Raw genomic sequence first — 18,824 nt, forward strand, 5'->3', positions numbered from 1 at the left:
TGTGTTGTTGGGCTGTGAGGAGCAGTCTGTAAAACTCGGTGGATATAACTCGAAGGTATTCTGGTCAAATAGGTAAACTATTCAATTTATTATACGGAAGCATGATAAGCCATTTATAAAAAAATCGATAATCCGAATATGTTATATAGGCTGAAAACCTTGCGTAGCTGTATGTTTTGAGGCTATATGTATTTAAGAACATGTTCGATAGGTAAAACAATGTCATGTACCATAATTATGAAGAGTAAGGGTATTTGAGAAATTTTAAAAAATTAGGGAGTTAAAACAAAGATCTGAGGAGATAAGAGTAAAGAGAATGTTAAGCATGAAAACGAAGATTAATTGTAAAGTTGCTATTATAATAATATAATTAATAATGTTTATTATTGTTATTAATATATAAAGTTAATTTGAAATTTTAAAAGATATTGTAAACTTCTTATTAAATCCAACCCATCCAAATTTTAGAATTTATAAGCTTTCCTAACATTCTACGAACCTTTTCGCAACAGTCGTAGCGCCGAATGCGAGCCGCAATCCACTTGAACCCTACAAGATGGGTGCGTCGTCGCCGCTCTACGGTGTCAGATATCGATGACGACGAGGGCGAAGCGTCGCCGCCCTCTCGCCGTGGTGGAAACCGACAGATGCGTAAAAGAGTACCCGTACCTGAAGACAACTGTGGGGGAAATGATGCAAGGGACTTAAGATTGATCGAGTTAAAGAAGAAGAAGAAAAATAGGAGGGATAGAGCCGAGCCCGATCCTGAGCCCGAGCCCGAGCCCGAGCCCGAGCCCGAGCCTGAGCCTGAGGACTCCGAGAGTGAAAACGATGACCTGGCGCGGTCCATTGGTGAGGTGATTAGGGTTTCGGGGACAGGGAAGGAGAAGAGGAATCATTACAAGTCGTTTGAGTACGATGGCTTCCGGTATCATCTCGTGAGTTTTTATTGTGTTTAATCCGATTTTTTGATTCATTATCTGCTTGGAGATTAGGGATTTCGGTCCTGATTCTGCTTAAAATTCGTCTTTATTACTGATTATGGCTTGATTACTGTCATCTTAATGTAATTGTAACCTTTGATTGAGTGTTTGGAAGCTTTAGAACATCATGCAAAATTGACGCGAAGAACAATACCGTGCATAATTTGATACTGGAATGTATGTATAACTCTGGATAGAATACTTATGTGACCAATATGTCTTCAAAGGGCTAAACAAGTTTCTTTCTAATGGCATTTAATCCAAGAATTATACGGTACCTAGGCATTACGAAATTGTGTTGATGCTGAAAGTTGAGAGTGATTTGTTTTTCTGTTTGTTTATTCGTGACTCATGAGTGAAGAATTGAGTTTATGGACCATGTTCCTGGGCTCTTGGATATTGGACCGACCCCTTTTGAATTCCGGGATGGAACTCTGCTTAGAGTAGTTGTTTGAAGTCTCAAAAAATTTGGTTTCCCATATATTCACACGATTTTTTATTTATTTGTAGGAAGATCCTGTTCTTCTAGTTCCTGAGAAAAAGAATCAGAAGCCTCGTGTGGCCATAGTTAAGGCAAGTTCTCTTTTTAGATCTGAATTGTCGTAGAGAACATGGTCATGTGAAAAATACCTAAAAATGTTTGAGAATGTCACGATGGTAATTTTCTTTTTGCGATTGGAACTTTCTTATGGATAATGTTTAGATTATCCTGTTGATGCAAGTGAACCTAAATTATTTATCTTTTCCCTGTAACTTTGGAAATAAGATTGATTAAGAAATGATGTAATTGGAGCATATGGAGCGAATGTGGTAAGACTTGTAAATCTCTCATGGGTTTTGTTGTGATAATGATGTGATCTTGGCAAAGCTTTGAGAGGTTGTCTTTGTTCATAAACGCAAAGCTGTCGTCAATATGAGGTTGTTAAGTGGGGGTTGTTTCAAGTCAAGTCATTTTCTTCCTCAATTATAGGAAAGAATAGATCGTCTCCTTGGTGGCTTCTTTGAGGCCTTTGCATCAATTTCCAGTTTTTTTTGTGCACAGGACATATATCAGACATTCGATGGAGCTATAATGGTAGCAACACAGAGATTATATCGTCCAGAGGAGGCAGAAAAAGACGGAGGTGGATATTGGCCATCACTTAATACGAGGGAGGTGTTCTATAGTTTCCACAGAACTGAAATACCTGCAGAATCTGTGATGCACAAATGTGTGGTGCACTTCATATCTTCAGATAAACAGATTCCCACTCGCAAAGAGTTACCGGGATTCGTTTTGCAAAAGGTATATGTTACTGAAAGCCGAATGGTCTATAAACTTACAAATCAAAATCATGAAATTTATTCAAAGTTTTTGGAGGGAGACTGAAGCAAACTTATTCTTGTAACTGATTGTGCCAGGTAATTTCATCGTTACTTCTATCAGCATCCACGGGATAATCGTACCTGTTTTTCGCTCCTGCTTCCTTTCTTTCGCATAATTTTCGTTTAGTTTGACGCCCATATGCCAATTTCTGACATGTTCAGGATCTTAGAAACAGGTGGGCAACAAATTAATTAAATAAAAAAGCAGAAGCTGAAAAAAAATACATACTCTAAATATTTAAAGGGGCCGACATACATCAATAATTTCCTTGTAAATTTATGAAAATTAAATTTCTTCCGTGTCCGGGAATCTTTCTCCAGAAATCATCTCGAAACTCTCATGTCTGAAAAATCATTGCTAATCATTAAAATATTAATTAGACCGTCAATTAATTCACTATTTAATATCTAGACTCGGAATTATTTCTGTGCCGTCTATGTTGATATTTTCCCAAATTTTTGGGACATTACAATCTTACCATCTAAAATAATACGAAATTTGATTTACCGAACAACTCCAGGTGTAATCATTGATTACGTATATCTGACTTGGTCTCCCATATCACTTCCCCTTCAGTATGGTTTCTCCATTGGACCTTCACCATAGGGATGATCCTGCTCCTCAACCTTCTATCTTCTCTCTTGAGGATTTGCACTAGTCCCTCCTCGAAAGTCAAGTCTGGTGTCAACTCTAATGTTTCATAGTTTAGCACATGTGAAAGGTTCGACATGTGATTACATGAGCGTTGATACATGAAAAATATTATGCACTGCTAATAAGTGGGATGACAGTGTCACCTTGTAGGCCAAAGTCCCCGCTCGCTCTAAAGCTTCAAAGGCTCAAATAAATCTCGAGCTCAATTTTCCTTTCACGCGAAATCTGATCACACCTTTCATTGGTGCCACTTTTAGGAATACATGGTCCCCAACTACAAATTCTAAATCTCGACGACGCATATCTTCATGACTCTTCTGGTAGCTCTGTGCAATTCTCACCATGTCTCAAATCTTGGTGATAACCTTTGTTGTCTGTCTCACCATCTTGGGGCCTAACTCGGCTCGTTCGCGCAAATTGTCCCAATGGATGGGCGTTCTACACTTCCATCCATACAATGTCTCGTAGGGAGACATCTCAATTGAGGCATGATAATTGTTATTATAAGTGAACTCAACTAGTGGCAAATTTGTGTCCCAACTCTCCAGGAAATCTATGGCACATGCTCGTAATAGATTCTGTAAGGTTTGTATCTCTCTTTCAAATTGCCCGTCTATTTGTGGATGAAAAGCTATGCTGAAAGCCAATTTAGTTCCCATTGCATGGTGTAAACTCTTTCAGAACACCGACTAAACCAAGGATACCTGTCAGACACAATGGAAATCGGAACACCGTGTAGTCAAAATATCTCTTTGATATAACTCAGCATACTTGCTTATATTATAACTTGTCTTCACTGGCATGAAATGACTTGACTTGGTGAGACGATCAAATAAAACCCAAATAGAGTTAAACCCATGCAAAATCCTTGGCAAACCTACCACAAAATCTATGGTGATGTTCCCTCACTTCCACTCGTGTATAGAGAATGGTTTTAACATTTTTGTTGGCCTTTGATGCTCAGATTTTACTTGCTAACACGTGAGGTACTCATAGAAAAATCTAATAATGTCTCATTTAATTCCCGAGCACTAGTACAATTGCTATAAATCCTTATACATTTTTGTACTCCCTAGATGTAACGTCCGAAAAACCAACATACGTAAACCACATGTATGCAAATTATTTTAATTGCTTAATTGTTTTATTGAATTGATTTTAAATGCTTGCATGATATTTATTAAATGATTGAAGACATGATTGCATTATTAAATGATAATATGACATGATTTCATGAAATTGAAGGATTTTACCCGAATATTCGATAATAGGCAGGGGAAAGGCGACCGGAGACGACCAAGACTAGAATAAATATTTTTTACAAAATATTTTCAAGACTTACTAATATGATTAAAAATGATTTGATTTTTTTCTAAAAATGTTATATACTTTGAATTATATTACATTAAACTTATGTATTGAGCCTAATTATAAATTATCTTACATTAAACTTAATGATTATTGTACTTAATTACTTAACATATATGTTGAGCTTAATTATAAAATTTTATTGTATTTTGGGTATTTGGTCTTGGAATGAGAAACTCATAGTACTTGATAAATTTTTAAGTGTATTGTGATGTATTTTAAGGTATTTCTAGATACTTTGGACAAATAAAATTTGTACCGAAAAATGATGTGGTAAAATTCTAAAATGAAAATAATAAAATTTAGTTATACTAATAAACTTTAAAATGTATTTATGCACCTTTGTGTTTAGGGTGTCACAATATCCCCTCCTTTTAAAAATCTGGTCCCCAGATTTAAGAGTTATTGGAATAAATGAGGATATTGACATCTCACATCTTTCTCTGTTTTCCACGTTGTTTTTTTCAATGTTGTGGTTTTTCCATAAGACTTTTATCAACTGAATTGGTCGATCACGAAGTTCCTTTATTCTTTGGTCCAAAATTTTCTCAGGTTGTTCTTCATATGTTAGATTTTCTTCCAGATCTATCTGTTGGTGGTCAATCAATTGGGATGAGTCTACTTTGCATTTCCTTAATTGTGATACGTGGAATACTTATGTATACCTGAGATATTTTCAGGTAGATATAGACGATAAGCCACCGTGCCTATTCGTTCTATCACTTCAAAGGGTCCAAGAAATCGAGGATGCAACTTTCCCTTCTTTCCAGTACGCTTGATTCCTTTTCTTGGTGATACTTTTAGTAATACGTAATCTCCGACTTCAAATTTCAAATCTTTTCGCCTTTTATCTGCATAATTCTTCTGTCGACTTTGAGTTGTTTGTATTCGTTGCCTGATAAGTTGTATTTTGTTGATCATATGCTATTAAAAGCTCCTGGGAGCTGGGGTAATCCAGTCACAAAGTCCATAGTTATTTGATCCCATTTCCATTCTGGTATAGGAAGTGGTTGCAAAAGATCTGATGGTCTTTGATGTTCAGCCTTTATCATTTGAAAAGATAGGCATTGTGAAATGAAATCTGCAATATCTCGTTTCGTTCCTTTCCACCAAAAGTGTTTTTTAATCTCTTGGTACATCTTAGATCTTCCTGGATGAATGCTGATCCGAGACTGATGTGATTTTTCCATTATTTCCTTTTTCATTTAGCTAGGCACACAAATACAGTCATGATAGAATAGTATTCCTTGTGAATTGGTGACGAAATTTGTATCAGTACGGAGTTTGGAAACTTCTTGGTCCAATTCTTGATTTTGCTTAATTCTGGTATGAAATTCAGGTTCGATTCTCAATTCGGCCAAGTGCCCACGAGAATGGATGTATACCCATGCTCTTACTTCTTTCATTTCCAAACAAGCCATACTAATCTTTCTACTTAAAGCATCAGCCACTACATTAACTTTACCTGATTGATAAAGAATGGAACAATCGTAATCTTCCAAAAATTCAATCCATCTTCTTTGCCTCATGTTCAGATCTTTTTGAGTAAATAAATACTTCAAGCTTTTGTGGTATGTATAAATATCATAAGTGGAACCGTACAAGTAGTGTCTCAATTTTGCTAATACAAACACTATTGCTCCTAATTCCAGATCATGAGTGAGATAATTTAACTCGTGATTCTTTAATTTTCTAGATGCATATGCAATAACTTTATCGTTTTGCATCAATACACATCCAAAGCCTTCTTTTGAGGCATCTGTGTAAACCACAAATCCTTATGTCCCTTCTGGTGAAGCTAATACAGGTGCACTAGTAAGCATTTTTTTTAATTTGCAAAAACTTTTCTCACACTCATCATTCCACAAGAAAGGGTTGTCTTTGCGAGTTAGCTGTGTCAGGGGAACAACAATTTACCTTCGAATTCTTGCAGAAAATTGTCCCACGTTTTTGGTGTGTGATTCTTTGTCCACTTATGTTCCACCGTACGCCACCAGTTGTGAGCTGCTTTTTCAAATAAGTAAGTGGCAAAATTCACCTTTTGTTCTTCAGAATAATTGAGAATAGAGAATATTTTGTTGATTCTGCTTAGCCAAGATTCTGCTTGATACGCATCTGGTTTGCCTTCAAATTTTGGCGGTTTGAATATCAAAAATCTCTCAAGAGCTCGATCATTTGCCTCAATGTGATGTTCTTGAGCTTGATCATGAGGTCGTGGTGGATTTTGCTGACAAAATGCACAAATTGATGCATTATTTCAAACATATTTTGTACGTTTTGTTTTTGGGGGGATTGTGTTGAGCGCTTCTGGAATTTCCATCGGTTGCCGAGTTGTGTTCATCTTGAGAGGGAATTTCTTGTCTGATTCTGGCTTGAGTACTATTTTGTGAAGATGTCATTCTAAACACAGAAATATAAAATATGAATTTTTTTTTTGAACATATCTTGCATTATATATATATATATATATATATATATATCATAAATGTACATAGTTATGTCATAGGGTAAGCAATCAGTTTTATTTATAAATAGGTGATGTTTCAAATATTTACAATAACCAAGCATAACAGAAATAACAAACTGGGTCATCATGCCTACAAAAAATGATGACCTTGATAATCATCATACCTACAAAAGATGATGATTATTTATACTAGTTATATAGTAGTGCCAAATAGTCATTGTCTTTATATCTCGTCGTCTGAGAGATGTGGCTTGTGCCTTCATTTGTGCCTGTGGTTCCCATGGTAAATTTTGATCCGTATTCGGCAGTGATGTATATGGTTCAACTGGGTCCGGTTCATAATTAAGCTCATTAACATTTTCGCTTTCAGGTACGATAGTAATTGGAACAAGTTCATCTACTCCAAATACAAAGTTTTCCCACATGAGGTCAGGAAGAAATTCAACTTCCGATGATGGCAACAGATAATTTTCTATCATAAAGGGGTATTGATCTATTGTTGTGTTCATGACTCCAGGATATTCTACAAAAGGGGCTGGTACATACTGTGGAATATTTTTAGTCAAACTACTACCTCTGGTTTCAAATGTGTTAGTGATGGGAGGAGCTGTGGTCTGATTATCTTGATTTGTGTAAGATGGGCCGATAACACCAGGTTCCATTCCTTGGATAGATTGATAAACCAGTTCACGCCCATGCATGATTAAGTGGTCAATGTGGATCGAAGGGTGTGATACTCCTTTTAAGAAACTAATCAAACCTCGGTCATAGAATTCATGCATGTCTAGTAAATATATAAGGGTACGGTCTCTTTCATATAGTACATGACCGAAAAATCCCTGATATGCTAGATTATCAGCCCTCATCCGTTCTTTAATAAATCCATGAAAAGTTTCAGTTGTTCCAAATATTTCAAAATGCTCCAGATACATATTCAATAGGCATTTCAAATCCGAGTTTTCTTTGCTTAATTTTGTTATTTCTTTCTCCATTTGTTTGATGATTATAATTTGTTTATTTCTTGATGTCCCACTAGACTCCGTCATCCTGAAAAGAGACATTTCAATTATGAGGAAAACATAAAGATTAACGTATGACATTATAATAAACCTTAGGCTCCTGTCTTTAGACTCTAAGAAACTAGGCTCTGATACCACCTCTGTGATGCCCGATTTAGGAATTCATAATTATTCCCTTACTAAGTGGCACATTTTCTACAATATTTCTTTATTGAACTGCTATATTTATTTTTACCATTAGAAAAAAATATTGTTGATAAAAATTTAAATATTTTTTACTATTATTAAAAGATTATATACAAATATTTACATTTTTATTGCAAATATGTACAATTATTTTACAGCGGAAGTTTAATATTTATTTATAAACAGATCATCACAACTTTCAAATGCTCTTATTTCAGCTTTACTTATTTTCCTCATGTTCCAATTCTGGGGTTCCTGTGTCTGGAAATTACAATAGACGAAAAGAAACAAAAGGGTTAAGTCTTTGAGGACTTAGTGAGTTTAAATTAGTATATAGCTTTTAAATAAGTTAAAATAGCGCTTCATAATAATTATGCATGAAGTAATAGGCATAACAAATTAGATGTTATGAATGCTATGCAATGTTAAATTTACTAAGAATAATAGATAAATGAAAATTTTCTGATTTAACATTGGTGGCTCTAATTGAGCCTTTATAAGATCCTTTTACGAGCCGGGTGAACCATTCTCTGAACCGAAATATTCGGTGCGCGTTGTTCAGATGAACCATATATCCGGGAATCTTGATCCGTTGTTCATTGGTATACAAATATTTAAATTTTTATCTACAATCTTTTTTTCTAATGGTAAAAATAAAGATAGCAGTTCAATAAAGAAATATTGTAGAAAATGTGGCACTTAGTAAGAGAATAATTATGAATTCCTAAACCGGGGGTCACAGAAGTATATTGTGACACCCTAAACACAAAGGTGGTATCAGAGCCAAGTTTCTTAGAGTCTAGAGACAGGAACCTAAGACTTATTATAATGTCATACGTTAATATTTATGTTTTCCTCATAATTGAAATGTCTCCTTTCAGGATGACGGAGTCTAGTGATACATCAAGGAATAAACAAACTATAATAATCAAACAAGTGGAGGAAGAAATAAAAAAATTAATCAAAGAAAACTCGGATTTGAAATGCCTAGTGAATATGTATCTGGAGCATTTTGAAATATTTGGAACAACTGAAACTTTTCATGGATTTATTAAAGAACGGATGAGGGCTGATAATCTAGCATATCAGGGATTTTTGGGTCATGTACTATATGAAAGAGACCGTACCCTTATATATTTACTAGACATGCATGAATTCTATGACCGAGGTTTGATTAGTTTCTTAAAAGGAGTATCACACCCTTCGATCCACATTGACCACTTAATCATGCATGGGCGTGAACTGGTTTATCAATCTATTCAAGGAATGGAACCTGATGTTATCGGCCCATCTTACACAAATCAAGATAATCAGACCACAGCTCCTCCCATCACTAACACATTTGAAATCGGAGTTAGTAGTTTGACTAAAAATATTCCACAGTATGTACCAGGATTTTTTGTAGAATATCCTGTAGTCACGAACACAACAATAGATCAAAACCCCTTTATGATAGAAAATTATCTGATACCACCTCTGTGACGCCCGGTTTAGGAATTCATAATTATTCCCTTACTAAGTGCCACATTTTCTACAATATTTTTTTATTGAACTGCTATATTTATTTTTACCATTAGAAAAAAATATTGTAGATAAAAATTTAAATATTTTCTACTATTATTAAAATATTATATACAAATATTTACATTTTTTTTCAAATATGTACAATTATTTTACAGCGGAAGTTTAATATTTATTTATAAACAGATCATCACAATTTTCAAAAATGCTCTTATTTCAGCTTCAATTATTTTTCTCCTGTTCCAATTCCGGGGTTCCTGTGTCTGAAAATTACAATAGACGAAAAGAAACAGAGGGTTAAGTCTTTGAGGATTTAGTGAGTTTAAATTAGTATATAGCTTTTAAATAAGTTAAAATAGCGCTTCATAATAATTATGCATGAAGTAATAGGCATAACAAATTAGATGTTATGAATGCTATGCAATGTTAAATTTACTAAGAATAATAGATAAATGAAAATTTCCTGATTTAACATTGGTGGCTCTAATTGAGCCCTTATAAGATCTTTTACGAGCCGGGTGAACCATTCTTCGGACCGAAATATTCGGTGCGCGTTGTTCAGATGAACCATATACTCGGGAATTTTGACCCGTTGTTCATTGGACTCACTTTCCGGGCCGAAGCCACATTGTCCAGTGGACTCAATTTCCGGACCGAAATCCGTTGTCCATGAAGAACTAAGGTACTCCGGCATTCCAAAAATGTTAATTCCGGCCAAATTTTGGAACGACGGACGGTATGTCCCTTATCTATGCGACAGGAGGCACACATTTTGTGTTCAAGTCAACTTCTAGTTTGGTGTGTAGCTATAAGAAAGATGAGCGAAAAGTACCTAGCTTGAAATAAGATTCCATTGCCGTTTTTCGGAATATTTTGGTTTGATTTTCTTGTTCTTGATCGATCCTTTTACATCACCTCAAATGCTACATGGCTTTCAGATATGAGGTGAATAGTTGGTGATTTATTAGAATTTTTCGAAAAATTTTATAGATTTTTCTTCTTTTTTTCTCTCTTTTCCCCCTTCCTTTCTTCTTCCCTCTTCCGTGTCTTTCCTCTCTCTCTCGGTTTGATTGTGAATTGAGAATGAGAAAGGATATATATAGCCTTGGATTCCATGTTTATCCATATTATATTATTTATTAAATGAAAAAGATTATATTTATCCAAAATATAATATTATTATATACTTTGAATTATATTACATTAAACCTATGTATTGAGCCTAATTATAAATTATCTTACATTGAACCTAATGATTATTGTACTTAATTACTTAACATATATGTTGAGCTTAATTATAATATTTTATTATATTTTGGGTATTTGGTCTTGGAATGAGAACCTCATAGTACTTGATAAATTTTTATGTGTATTGTGATGTATTTTAAGGTATTTCTAGATACTTAAGACAAATAAAATTTGTACCGAAAAATAATGTGGTAAAATTCTAGAATGAAAATAATAAATTTAGTTATACTAATAAACTTTAAAATGTATTTATGCACCTTTGTGTGTTTTTTGGGTGTCACAGTGTGTCTTTTGGAGGTTCTAGGGTCGGCTACAGTGCATGGGGAGTTGGGGCTCGGCCAGAGCTGGTTCAGGGTCAGTGGTGGCCGTGGTGTAGGGCTAGGTTGGGCCCTAGGGCGGCTAGGACTCGAGGGAAACTCTAGGGAAGATTCCACGTGAAGTGGGACTCTTCCCCATGCGCGATCAGCAAGTTACGGGCGAGGGGGTCCACGGCTGTTGGAGGCTAGGTAGGCTGGTCTGAGAGGGGTCTAAGAGGGTGGCTCAGGGATGGGTAGGAGCTGGAAAGGAGTGGCAAAAAGGGGAGAAGCCGTTGAGCCAAGGAAACTTGCGCAAAGGCTGCAAGCTTGCAGCGAGGAACGATTGGGGCTGGGAGGCTTCGTGCTTGGGTTCAGGGGTCTGGGATGGGTTTGGTTGGGTTTGGGCATGGTCCAGGGTTGGTTAGGGTCAGGTGGGCTCGATGGTGGCTCGAGTGGAAGAGTTTTAGGGTCACTAGGAGACTTGGGCGTGAGTAGCACCTTGTGCGCAGCTTTGCACCTTCTGTCCAGGAGTGTGTGCATGAGTTAGGGGCTAGGTCCTTGGGTCAGGATTGGTCAGTAGGGAGCCTAGATGGGTTGGATCGGGTTTGGCTCGAGGTGGCTCGGGCGTGGCTCGAGTAAATAAGGAGATGGCTCGGTGTGTTCGAGTGAGGGTCATATTTCGAATATAAATAATGAAAATTGGAACCATGGGCCCATGGGTATGGTTCATGGCTCATAAGAGTAGGTTAGGTAATAAAAAGGTTACGTTTAAAATTTAGGAAGAATGTATTAAGTTTGTATTTATTCGGGATTTAAATGCCTCACGAATCGTTAATTAAAGAATTAATTGAAAAGCTTTGAAATTAAGCTGAATAAAATTATATTTAAGCATAAATAGTTATTTGGGATAAGCCATGTCATTGAGCGTAAGAAAAAGATAAAATCGAGAATTTTTAAATCTAAGGGCAAAATAGTCATTTTACATTTGAAAAATATGTAAAAGCTTGGCAACGTCCGAAGGATCATAACACATGTTAAATCATATTTTATGATTTTAAATGATGATTTTTATGAAAATATGAGATTTTATGATTTATAGTAAAGCTGTGCAATTTTTAATGTAAAATGCTATTTTTGAAAGTCATGATATTTTACAATTTTAAAAGAAAGTGAAAAATATTTTGAGGGATGTGAATTGACTGTAACAAAAGATATGATATATGATATATGATTTTGTGGGGATATTGCGAGGACCAAGAGATGGACCCTGTTTACTAGCCAAGGCCCCTAGAGGGGGACCCTGTTTACGGGACAATGCCCAGAGGAACCCCGTTTACCGGACGACCCCGACGATCGTATTTCTACGATCGAGCCTAGTGCTCACACCCATGGACCATGTGGAGTTGAAGATTTATTAGTCGTCCAAAGGATAAAAACTAGTCACTTTTAAGGATCAAACTTCACCCAAAATGATAAAGGATTGAAAACTTTACGATTAAAAATGTTTTTTACAATTTTAAATTTATTTATGCTTAAAATTATTTTAAATGATTTATTTATGTTTAAAAGCTATTTTAAATAAAAATATGATTTTTAAATGCATGTGAATGTATATGTATTATTTGCTACTCATGTTTAGAACGTGCTGAGTCATTAGACTCACTAGGTTTGTATGATATAAGATATGATGATGTTATGGGAGGCGCTGACGATTGAATGGATCGAGTGCTGCAGTATACTCCTGATGGACCTTTATTTCCGCACTAGCTTGATAGATAAAAGATTTAAAGATTTTTGATAATGATTTTATTAGGGATTTTTATGCTTTATTTTATGTTACTTGATCTTTTTAAAGGTAGACGTAGGATTTTTGATTAGTTTATGTTTTAGGGATATTTTTATACACTTTAAATTTTATATGTTAAATTATTATGATTTATGAATATTTTAAGTTATTATGTTTAGCAATTTTCGAGTTTATTAGTTAAAAAAAAAGTCGAGGTCGTTTCACTAGATGTATGGAATATGGAGTTGTGTGAGCCACTGTCATGATATCTTGTCGAAGTGAGTTGATTGCCGGGACCCAAATTCGACCATGATGTCGAACGATCATGTCCTCGATAGTATACAAAATTTGTTCTCTTTCCTCATCTCGATGTCTCCATGTAAACAATTGTTCATCAATCAACTGCCATTCTCAAATTTTATCGCTCAAGGTAGACTGAATGGTCAGTGCTGCTAGCCTACAAGAAAACTCTCTAGTCATCATATCCAAATCAAACCGCTGCATCTCAGTTACTAATGGCCTTTGGACTGTCAACTGTGCCACTCCCACTAACTTTCTGCTCAAAGCATCAATAACTATGTTGGCTTTACTCGGATGATAACTGATGTTGCAGTCATAATCTATGACCAACTCCAACCAACGTCGTTGTCTCATATTCAATTTTTTATATGTGAAGAAATAATTGAGACTCTTGTGATCAATAAAATTTTTACATTTATCTCAATACAATAATGCCTCCAAATCTTGAGAGCGAACGCAGCTGCTCCATGTTCTAAATCTTGTGTAGTGTAGTTTCTCTCACGATTCTTAAGTTGCCTAGAAGAAAAGGAAATACCCTGCCATTCTGCATTAGCACTGCGCTTAAACCTAGTTTTGATGCATCAATATACATAACATAATTTCTTTGCCCAGATGGCATTGCTAATACCAGAGCCTCCATCAGCACCTATTTCATCCCGTCGAAGCACTTTTGACATCTGGGACTCCACTCATACTTCACTCCCTTCTTTGTCAGAGAAATCAATTGCATTGCCATTTTCGAAAGCCCTCAATGAATCGCCTATATTATCCTGCCAAGCCTAAGAAATTGTGGATTTCGGTGGCTCTCCTTGGCACTGGCCAATCTCTCACTGCTTCAAATTTCACTAGGTCTACCTCAACTCGAAATCACATGGCCCAACAATGTCAAATTCTCTAGCCAAAATTCGCACTTGTTGAATTTAACAAACAACTGCTTGTTCTTTAGATTAATCTGTAACAATATCCTCAAATGTTTTGTGTGCTCTTCTCATCTCTTGGAATAGATCAAGATGTCATCAATGAAAACTATGACAAACTGATCCAAAAACTGTTGGAACCACCATGTTCATTCAAATCCATAAACATAGATGGTACATTAGTTAGCCCGAATGACATAACCACAAACTCATAATGTCCATAGCAGGTCCTGAAAACTGTCTTATAAACATCTGTTTCCTTAATCTTCAACCGATGGTAACTGAACAAAGATATATCTTGGAAAATACCGATGTCCCCTATAGCTGGTCAAACAAGTATTCGGTTCTTGGCAGCGAGTATTTATTTTTCACTGTCAACTTTTTCAGCTCCCCGTAGTCAGTGCATACTCATATTGCCATATTTCCTCTTGACGAACAACACCAGCGTCCCCAATGGTGAAAAGCTAGGGCTTATGAATCCTTTATCGAGTAACTCCTAGATCTTCTCTTTTAGCTCCTTCATTTCTGTCGGTGCAATTCAAGGTGCCTTAAAAACAGGCATTGCATTAGGCACTAGCTCAATCGAGAACTTCAACTCTCTGTCTAGGGAAAGTCCTGATATTTCATCAGGAAATACCTCTGGAAAGTCTCAAACCACTTCTACTTCATTAATTTGTGTCTTAATCTGTAACGTCCGAAAAACCAAACCTACGTAAACTACATGCATGCAAAATTATTTTAAGTTCTTAATTATTTTATTTAATTGATTTAAATGCTTGCATGATATTTATTATATGATTAAATGTATGATTGCATGATTAAATGATTATATGACATGATTTCATGAAATTGAAGGATTTTACCCGAATATTCGATAGTAGGCCCGGAAAAGAGACCGTGGACGACCAAAACAAGAATATTTATTTTTCATTAAATAATTGCAAGGCTTCATAATATGATTAAAAATGATTTAATTTTTTTAAAAATGTTGGAGTTCGAATTATTTTACGAGTCGAGCTCGATTTTTCCGTGGAAGCCGGTTTTGGGCAAACAAGGGAATTTTAAAATATCAAATGGCTTATTTTTGAAAAGTAAGTTTTATAAACTTTTATTATTTAATTGAATAAGTATTATTGGGCCCAATTTAATACCAAAGGGACCCCGTTTACGGGACAAGACCCAGAGAGACCCCGACGATCGTATTTCCACGGTGGAGCCTAATGCCCACCTCCATGGACCATGTGGAGATGAAGATTTATCAGTCGACCAAAGGATAAAAGCTAGTCACTTTCAAGGATCAAACTTCATCCAAAATGATAATTGATTGAAAGCTTTACTATTAAAATGATTTTATGATATATGATTAAAAGCTAGTTTTTTAAATTGAGTTATTTATGCTTAAAACTATTTTAAATGATTTTACGATTTATGATTTAATTATGCCTGAATTATTTTAAATGGTTTATTATTGTTCAAAAGCTATTTTAAATAAAAATATGATTTTTTATGCTTGTGATTGTATATATATTATTTGATATTCATGTTTAGAACGTGCTAAGTCATTAGACTCACTAGGTTTGTACTGATGCAGGATTTGATGATATTATGGGAGACACTGACGATTGAGTGGATCGAGTGAAGCAGTACACTCCCGAGGGACCTTTATGTTTTCACACTAGTTTGTTAGATAAAAGATTTAGAGATTTATGTTAATGATTTTATTAGAAATATTTTTATGCTTAATTTTGTGTTAGTCGATCTTTTAATGGTTGACGTAGGATTTTTTGATTAATTGATAATTTAGGGATATTTTATACACGAGATTCAAATGTTAAATTATTATGATTTACGAAATTTTTAATTTAATTTATTAGTAATTTTAGAGTTTATGATTTATTAGTTTTTTTAATAAAAAAATCGAGGTCGTTTCAGTTTGTATCAGAGCCAAGATTCCTTAAACGGTTGTGTACTGTCACTCCCAAAAGCTCAAGAAGTCACACCTCAAATATGTGAGTTCTTACTGCTTTATATTTTATATGGTAAAATTCTTTTAAAATGCTTTCATGATACATGATATAAATGTTAATTGTATATTGCATGTTGCATGTAAAATGTTAAATGCATGTTGGTTACATGGTTTGGACGACATATACAGAGATGCCTCCTAGAAGGATTTTGCTTTGGAATGGTGAGGATAGACATGAGGAGGAGGTTCCACAGCCTCCACCTAATCAAGATTCTAGTGCCCATGTGCTAGCCGGTATGGCCCGCTTTTTTGAGCAACACGTAGGAAATGGTGCGAGGGTTAGACCAGAGGCTGCTTATGAGCGTTTTAGGAAGATGAACCCCGAGGATTTTCATGACACTACTGATCCATTCGTTGCTGAGGGATGGATTAGATTTTTAGAGGTGATTTTCCGTTACATGGAGATGACGGACGCTGACCGAGTTCATTGCACTATCTATCTGTTGAAGGGCGACGCTTCCTTATGGTGGGAGGGAGCGAAGCGAGGAGTAAACATAGCGACATTGACTTGGGAGGAGTTCAAGAGGGTGTTCTATGACAAGTACTTCACATCTGATGTCCGTTCTAGGCTTAAGAGGAAATTCATGAGTCTCCCGTCAGGGAGATTGGTCTGTTTCCGAGTTTGTGCAGAAGTTTGATAGGGGCTATGACTTTGTGCCCTTGATTGCCAATGATGCTGCTGAAAAATTACGACACTTCCTAGATGGTTTGAGGCCGACTATCCGTCGTGATGTGATGCTCGCCGAACCTACTGATTATACTACTGCCATTAGCCAAAGCTTTTAGAGCCGAGCAAACACTCAAAGATATTGATTGAGAGATACAACAAAAGAGTAATCGTGCTCAACAAGCTAGTCAGAGTAACAAGAAGCCTTATGTGGGACCACCTAAGGATCCAGAACCACCAAAACCACAAGGACAACCACCAAGAGGGAATGTTCTGAAGGCTGATGAGAAACCACTGTGCAAAGAGTGCAATCTTTTACATTTTGGCAAATGCATGTGGGGCACCAAAAAGTGCTTCAAATGCGGAGATGGGACACAAGGCTAAGGTTTGCCCAAAGTTTCAGCAACCCACTGCTGGAAGGGTCTATGTGATGCAAGCTGAAGAGGCTGAGGAGGCTGAGGCAGAGGCGGCATGACTCTTATTTATAGGTAACCTAGCTGTTTAACATTTTTTTCGATGCTTTTATTGCATGAAATGTTAAAATTGGGTTATGGGAATGATTGGGATAATGAAGAATTTAGAAGAGAATAGGGTGCATGCACTACTTGAGCTGGATTTAGGAGTCAACATTAGGAAATTTTGGGATAGAATTACAATTTTGAAGATTTGATAGTTAATTTGAGGTGGATGAGGGATCCCAAGCTGTTCATTTATCAAGACAAGGAAAAATTTCGAGCACGAAATTATTTTAAGGGGGAGAGATGTGTAACGTCCGAAAAACCAAACCTACGTAAACCACATGCATTCAAAATTATTTTAATTTCTTAATTGTTTTCTTTAATTGACTTTAAATGCTTGCATGATATTTATTATATTATTAAAGTTATGATTGCATGATTAAATAATTATATGACATGATTTCATGAAATTGAAGATTTTACCAGAATATTCGATAGTAGGCAGGGGAGAAGAGACCGGGGACGACCAAGACAAGAATATTTATTTTTCATTAAATAATTGCAAGACTTCATAATATGATTAAAAATGATTTAACTTTTTTAAAAATATTGGAGTTCGAATTATTTTACAAGTCGATCTCGATTTTTCTCGGGAATCCGGTTTTGGGCAAATAAGGGACTTTTAAAATATCAAAAGGATTATTTTTTAAAAGTAATTTTTATAAAATTTTTTATTTAATTAAATAAGTGTTATTGTGTCTAATTTAATTATTTAAAGTAGGCCCAATTACCCTTCAGCTTGCAAGCCCAAAACTCAAGCCCATTAACATGTTGATTAAATTATAAATAGGACTCCTAGGCTTTCAAAACACGATATTTTCACCTTGTGGCAGCTGAAATCTCATAGTGCACACACACGATAATTTCGAAATTTACAAGGAAAGAAAAGCTAGGAGTCTTCGTCGCCCGTTCGTCCTTCCTCACCGGCGATCGAGTATTCGAGCGTTTTAAACGCAAAGGCACGTTCCTAAACTCTTTTAAAAATCATACAAATCATAATATGTGTGGTTAATTGATTTAGCATAAAAAAATAAGTGTTTGAATATTTTTACGGTAGAACGTTTATTTTTAAAAATACGTTGTTTTTATGCTTATATGAAAAATGTTTTGAATCCAACGAGTACGCTGCCAATGTAGGATGTTATATGAATGAATTATGGTCAAAACATGATAAAAATTAAAAGAAAATAAGGCTGGAACCGAAGGTATATTATAGGAAAAGAACAAAGGGTTTTCTAGGTGCAATTTTTCTTGTTGGTTTGATTTTTGGTTCGATGGTTTGCATGGGGGCTCACGTCTTGGCTAGGGCTTGGGTTGAGGCTTGGGATGGACATAGGTCAGGGTCAGGAAGATTCCTAGCACGGCTAGGACTCCTTGGTCGCAGCTTTGGATGAGTCCCGTGGAGCATGGACTCCTCGCGTTAACTTGTGGGGATGACAGCAGCCAAGGGGGCTAGCGGCTAAGGCAGGAGGCTCGTGGTTGGTCCTATAGGGTGTAAGGAA

The 18,824-nt window shown here is 35.8% G+C and overlaps 1 protein-coding gene across 6 annotated transcripts; it reads left to right on the plus strand.

Moving 5' to 3' along the window:
* Positions 1 to 447: 447 nt before the first annotated feature.
* LOC142519315 (ASI1-immunoprecipitated protein 3-like) lies at positions 448 to 15,765 on the plus strand. 6 transcript variants are annotated; one of them, XM_075622290.1, is made up of 4 exons: positions 448 to 938; positions 1,494 to 1,556; positions 2,026 to 2,268; positions 15,703 to 15,765. In XM_075622290.1, the coding sequence occupies exons 1-4, from the start codon at positions 525 to 527 to the stop codon at positions 15,748 to 15,750; spliced, it is 768 nt and encodes a 255-aa protein (XP_075478405.1). In that variant the 5' UTR covers positions 448 to 524; the 3' UTR covers positions 15,751 to 15,765. The 6 variants fall into 6 exon arrangements, with proteins under 6 accessions (XP_075478405.1, XP_075478408.1, XP_075478403.1 ...); XM_075622293.1 differs by lacking the exon at positions 15,703 to 15,765 and adding an exon at positions 7,209 to 7,251; XM_075622288.1 differs by lacking the exon at positions 15,703 to 15,765 and adding an exon at positions 6,305 to 6,391.
* Positions 15,766 to 18,824: the final 3,059 nt, after the last annotated feature.

This window comes from Primulina tabacum, chromosome 11 (genome assembly GCF_025594145.1).
Source record: "Primulina tabacum isolate GXHZ01 chromosome 11, ASM2559414v2, whole genome shotgun sequence".
NCBI lineage: Eukaryota > Viridiplantae > Streptophyta > Magnoliopsida > Lamiales > Gesneriaceae > Primulina > Primulina tabacum.